At 35.3% G+C, this 6,551-nt stretch overlaps 1 protein-coding gene across 2 annotated transcripts; it reads right to left on the bottom strand.

Moving 5' to 3' along the window:
- Positions 1-2,305: 2,305 nt before the first annotated feature.
- Positions 2,306-5,583, bottom strand: LOC136214765 (WAT1-related protein At3g30340-like). 2 transcript variants are annotated; one of them, XM_066002895.1, is made up of 6 exons: positions 5,567-5,583; positions 4,839-5,090; positions 4,686-4,748; positions 4,483-4,599; positions 3,986-4,406; positions 2,306-3,071 (listed from the first exon to the last, which is right to left on the bottom strand). In XM_066002895.1, exons 2-6 carry the CDS (start codon positions 5,027-5,029, stop codon positions 2,754-2,756), a joined length of 1,110 nt encoding a protein of 369 aa, XP_065858967.1. In that variant the 5' UTR covers positions 5,030-5,090; positions 5,567-5,583; the 3' UTR covers positions 2,306-2,753. The 2 variants fall into 2 exon arrangements, with proteins under 2 accessions (XP_065858967.1, XP_065858966.1); XM_066002894.1 differs by lacking the exon at positions 5,567-5,583 and having other exon boundaries at positions 4,839-5,205.
- Positions 5,584-6,551: the final 968 nt, after the last annotated feature.

Below are 6,551 nucleotides of genomic sequence, written 5' to 3'. Positions count from 1 at the left end.
GTCCATTGTCAGAGTTTAAACCTCCGAGATGCTCCAGATGTGATTGTTTAGTGAACAAGAAAGTCTTATGTGTGGTTAAAGGTAGATAAAACCTAAAGCTGCGAGACAGGTTATTATTGATTTTGTGCTCTAAGAAGCTCAGTTGAATCCGCCTACGTTTACCTATTGGCAAGCTGTATGGACAACACCTATTTTGGAACGTATTAAACTATTTTTTATGGTTACTCCTCCATGATGGATTGTCCAATGAGAAACACATTTCTCGGTATTTAAGTTCGGAGGGTGCATGCTTGGACTGCTCCAGGCTGGAAACTGCCACACATATCGTCCGAGACTACACTAGGACTATTCGTATTTGGGATGTTTAAGTCGAGCTTCTTCCCGATCGTCTTTTTATTGGTTGACAATGGAAGATTGAATCTCGTTTAATTTGGAGAAGGGTGGTTTGTGGCATGGTGTGGACTGGATTATATTGTCTTTTTCCACAGTGATGTGATGGTTGAGAAAGTGGAGATGTTCGCCTGGTTTCGGACGACAAACATCCACTTTGATAAATGTACTGTGTTTTCTTCATGCGCAAGTAACTAATTTCCAACATGCCTTTATTGTCAATTCTGTAACTTCTATAGGCATGAGTTGCATATTGGTTGGAAGCCTTTAGAGTTGAGGTGGAATATAATTGAACAGTGACAATGCTAGTAAAGTCAATCTAATTATCTCTTATGCAGGAGGTCTCCTTTGCGATACACTAAGCCAAGCATGAGGGAGAGCTCACACAGCGTGTCACCTTAGTCACACACCGTGTGAGCAAGTGATGGATGAAGAACCACATAACGTGTCACATCACACGTCGTTTGTTGGCTTGTTGAAGTTCCTGGAAGTTTTTGGTTAATTCACATAGCGTGTGATACCAGCCACACGATCTGTGAGAGAGATGAAAGGAAGCTTGGGAAGATTGGTCGAAGACCTGCGTAACTCGTCCGAAGAATTAGCCACACGACGTTGGAGATAGGTCACAGGTCATGTGACACTACTTAGCAGCAAAGGAGGACAACCCTACCACAGTTTTGTCACAATCATGCTTCAACATATTTATTGTTTTGCCACTGAGTATTTACTGTACTGCCATTTAGGCATATTTGTTGTTTTACCCTTAGATTATTTTCTCATATTTTACCCCTCTGTTGGGGTTTTGAGTTGTAACTCTAGTAAGGGCTTTTATGTCTTTGGCTAACTAGCTAGAGGATGTATTTAAGCTCCAATCTTTGTAAAGATGAAATTTTTTTATCAATCAAACACAAAATTCCTTTGGAAGTAAGGTTTTTAAACCTATTTGGGGATTAACTCCTACTAGTTTAGCTAATGAAGAAATATTCTTTGTTGATTTAAGATAAAAATCACTATCGTCACGAATCCATATCATAATATTGCTTTTGTAACGCTATGCTTGCTGAGATTTGGGGGTTTTACTTTGGGTTGGAGCTCGCTTAGAGCAAGGGGTATAGAAGAGTGATGTTTGAGCTTGATTCTTAGATAGTGGTTCAGCTGGTCAAGAAGGAGTCTTTAACTCGGTCGTTCTTTTGGCTTATTTACAAATGTGAGGAGCTCCTTGAGCGAGTTTGGGGAGCTGAATCTTGTTCATGATTGTTGTAAAGGAAATTACGATTGTGGATTAGATGACTAATTATGTGGGATGTTTGCTTTTGGGTTGTCATGAACGTGACATGAAGGCATCCAAAAGATTCTTTTTAATAATAGATGTGGTTCTAGTGTTCCTCGTATGATTAAAAGATAGTTTTTTTTTCACTTTTTGTTTTGTTTAAAGTACTTTCTCGCCTGTGTAAAAAAAGTAGAAATTATTTATAAGTACTAAAATTTAATATGCCATCATTAATCAAGGATTGTGTTTTTATTCTCCAAATTTATCCAGGTTTTAAAATTTTATTTATTCATCGTATAACAAACGGTGCAGCCGCTAGGCAAGCTCATTTCAATACTAGCGATTTCTATTCGTCTTTTGTGCTCGAGGATGTTATTGTTAAGGACTTGTATCCTTCAATTCATTAATAAAATCTCTATTCTGTTAAAAAAAACTATATATTGATTTCTTTTCTTTATATGACTTTAAAATATAGATGAAGACAATAAATTGTTGATTTTAATAAAATTCAACAACAATGTAATATTTTTTCTAAAAAGATGCATGAACTCAATCAATGAATAATAAGCTATTTATCCTACTTTATATATATTATTTTGCTAATAAATTATAAATATACAGTCAAAAGTTCCCAAGAAAAAGTATGGGTATTGTTTATCTATGGGCCCATTTACAAGACAGGCTCTCTATTTCCAATGCCTGTAAATTAATTGTTTAAGCACTCATGGCCCATATTTTATTAACATCAATCAACCCATAATGATATGATTGTTTATCTTTTCATTTTTTAAATGGAATATTGGAATCTCAATTATCAAAAGACAAACTGCCGAAAGTTGTCTAATTTCTACAATTTCTACTTCAAAAGTTGCACATCAAACTTGTATTTTTTATGCCTTTTAATTAAATTTATTTATAAGCCGCGATTTGATTCAGAAACGTCAAAAAAAAAGAAAAAGTTTAGGTTGTTGAAACTTAGAATCCAACATAAAAAGGACCCAGTCCTACAACTTAAAACGAAACCGAGAACCTTCAACACGAATTTTGCGTCGCTTTGAGTTGGAGGACCGGGTCACCTCTATAAAATCCCCCGTTACGGGCACCTTGAATCACATGAAACAGTGATGACTTGTGGGTCTTGTTGTTCTTTGGTGAGTTCAGCTTCTTGAGCTACTTTTGTGGCATGATTTTGTATCTCTTTGCTCTTACCCCAAAGTAGAATGTAGAGTCCAATTATTACAATTATGGAACCCAACAAGCTGCCAAGATGGAGTTCCTCATGTAAGATAGGAATGTCAAACATGGCTGCCATTATTTGAACTAAGGGACTGAATGCAGATGTGAATAAAGGACCTCTCTTTTTCACACACCATGACATCCCCACGTAGCATAGCCCTGATCCCACCATTCCCTGCAATTAGCGGCGGAGTCAGGATAAAATACTCGGAATCAATGGATAAAAATATGTTAAAAAGTACAGAACTTTTTGTGATTAAGATCAGCGACGGATAAAGTCGTCGAAGATTAGATTGTGTATAGAGTTAATTACTGACGGAGATTGTATATTTAACGACAATGATTTCCATTGGCAAATCTAATATTTCCTATTTCTCTCTATATCGAGTCAAGGATTTTTGTATAATACATAAATTATACACCTGAACTTATCACTTTTTACGGTTAGTGTTATTTTTGGACATATTACACACTTAAATTTGTTAATTTTAAACCTCTGATGCTATTTTTTAATGACGTGGCATGATAATTGTTTAGGTGAAAATTTGACTTTATACGTGTTTAGGTGGAAGTTTGATTTTGAGGTCTCATGTTAGAATTGAATTCTGACAAATCAGAAAGATGTCAAATTCAGATGTGTGATAAGTCAAACTATAAATTCAAAGTAACAAACACCAAAACATGACAAGCTTAGGTATGTTATTATGTATTAATCTATACCTTTTTAATAAGTCCCGGCTCACCAACACCTTTAAACATACTATACATAAACTAATCCTCACTCAAGCCGGTAGGACTACACGAAAATAAAACTCTACCATAAAATTTTGGCACAGCTACATTCCTAACTAGGATTTGAACTCGAGATCAATAGTTAAACTAGCAAACTTTAAGCCACAGTACACACAAACTAATCCTCGCTCGAGCCAATAACACTACAGGGGAATTAGAACCCTAACGTAACGTCTTGACACACAACTACATTCCTAACTAGAACTCGAACTCGAACTCGAACTCGAGATTATTCAAAACCTTTACAATTTCCTAATAAAAGTTAATGAAGTTTAAGTAGTATTAGAAATTACTTACAGCATAAAGCACAGTGAGAATTTCTGTTTTCCCCTTGAGAACCCAAATAGAAAGATTCCTCCTTATAAACAAGCACAACAAAGCTGATTGAATGGCACCAAACAAGGACATAATAGCAGTACTAGAATACTGATAAGGATATCTCTTCCCAATGTTTGATTGAAGCAAAAACCATGAAGACCACAACAAAGTACCCACAACCAAAGCTATACACCCAATTGTCCATCTTCCCCCCTTCTGAGTCCTACTATAACTCAGCTTCTTCACACCATGTAATTCCATCTTCATCCCTGTTTCTGAAGAATGGCTAAATAAAGGCATTCCTTTGTAAAGTGTAAGCACCATAGCTCCTCCAACACACACCAGTGTCCCAATTATTTTAGCCCTCCCACTGTTGGATTTTATGTTCACTGTCTCCATCCTGGAATTAGTCCCAAAATTATAAAGTTTTAGTCCCTTTTATGACCCGAAATGAAAGATCGTAACTTTTTACGTACCCGAATGGTAATGCCATTATGAATGTAATCACAGGTACCATATTGATGAAAGCACAAGAAAAAGTAGCAGAAGTGTGTTGAATACCAAGTAGGAAAAAGAATTGAGTTAGCGACGCCCTGCAAAAAATCCGTCGCTAATGATTAATTAACTCATATCCTTAAAATGTATGGTATGGTATGGTACTATTAGTAGTATTACTAACCCGACAATAGCACTCAAGAAAAGGTAACATAAGATACGAAAATTGAGCTTTGATCTGCTATTTCTGGAAGATGAAATCAAATTAAGGTTAGTTAATTAGGATTAGAGACTGATTAATTAAGTAAATTGAGATGGTATTAGGGTATATACGTACCTTTCCCAGAAGTAGCCGATGGGGCCTAAGAAAGCAGCAGAAATTGAGAGACGATAAGTGATAAAGACGAGATGATTAATCCCCTCATCAAGAACTTTCTTAAGAAGAATATTCACAGTAGCAAAGGCTAATTCAACTGTTAACATCACAAAGAAAGGTTTCCATTCATCACACCTCTTTAAACTTGCCATTGAAATTGAATCCCTAATTCAAGAAGAGCTCCAAGAAGCATATAGTTAACTGAGATGAAGCCTGGGAATATGTAGGAGCAAAGCAAGATTAAATTCTTGAGATCACATCAATGCTTTAAGAAAATATAATATATATAGTTAATTAATAACTATATTCTCTATCTTTTATCTTTTGACCAACAAATGGAGATCTGAGTATAGATAGGGGGAATCAATTTCCCAAAAGTAATTAATGCGTGAGATGAGATCATTTAATCCCCAAAAGTTCATCTATGACAGTTGATTATCAGTTATATATCATATGGTTAAGGCATCTTTTTGAGTGGAGTTTGCAACATAAAATGATACTCTTTCTATCTATCTATCTATATTGCCCCGTGCATAGAATCTAAGAACAATATGTCAAATCTTCTTCTAATCTGCAGAGAAAGAACATATTTATATGAACATTTTGACATTTTTCAAGTTGGATTAGAAAATTATTTTAATGAAGTGATGCCCATTTCTTATGTATCCGATGCAAGTGCTTGTTCATACCTCACTCATATTCTGGCACAGGCATGTGTGTGTGTTTTTTTTTTTTCATTAGCTTCACTTTCATCCTAGAACTGATTTCTGCTAAGATTCGTTTTAATCTCCATTGCCATTTACGTTGGTGGACAAGTGAGAGAGATGCTTACAGTATTGGTAGAATGCCAAATGTCACTTTGAAACTTTTTTTATTATTTTTAGTATTTTATGGTGGATTCAACCCGAGAAGGACCCTTAAAAGGAAAAGCAATCTAATAACTGTTGTTTTGAAGGCTAATTTGCAGATGGAATGAGGACCTGTTTGGAAAAGAGCGTTTTGAGATAAAAAGAGCGTTTTGACCAACTTTAGAGGTTTGACCACTGAAACCGCTGATTGATGTGTTTGGTGGAGAGAGGTTTGTGATAGAGTTTTAGGATGAAAACGCTAATTTAGAAAAAGCTCTTAAAAGGAGCTTTTTCAATTAGCGTTTTGCAATATTAAAATTAATGGACTTCTTTAACTCTAATAGATAGACTCCCTCTTCTCCTGCGCTAAAATTAATGTCCTTATTTCTCTTTTTGCACAAACCGCTATTATCAATCAGCAAATTTTTACCAAACAGGTCTACACAAATAGCTAGTCAATTCAGCTAGTCAAATCAGCTAATGTAATCAGCTAACAGCTAATTCCCAAACAGGGCCTGAGTTGATGATAAGCCGAATTCGACCGTTAGAGCATCTCTAATGCAGGTTAAATATTGAGTTAACCTTATTTAGGAAGTGTTTTTTGGACAGTAAATGAACTTACTTTCTCTAACCTCCAAACTCTAACCTTCAAATTGGGGATTAATGGGAGTAACGTAAAGTTTTTCAAATTTTTTTTTGTCTCTGCAGAGTAAATTTAACATTTCTTCCCCTCCATATTTAAACTCCAAAACAAAGTTAATCATTTAACTTCATTTACATCCTATAAACTCTCAAACATGGTTAATTTTTAACTTTCATTTCCATT

This window comes from Euphorbia lathyris, chromosome 1 (genome assembly GCF_963576675.1).
Source record: "Euphorbia lathyris chromosome 1, ddEupLath1.1, whole genome shotgun sequence".
Taxonomy (NCBI): domain Eukaryota; kingdom Viridiplantae; phylum Streptophyta; class Magnoliopsida; order Malpighiales; family Euphorbiaceae; genus Euphorbia; species Euphorbia lathyris.
Note: the sequence above shows the minus strand (reverse complement) of the source record. Positions and strands in the feature narration are given on the sequence as shown.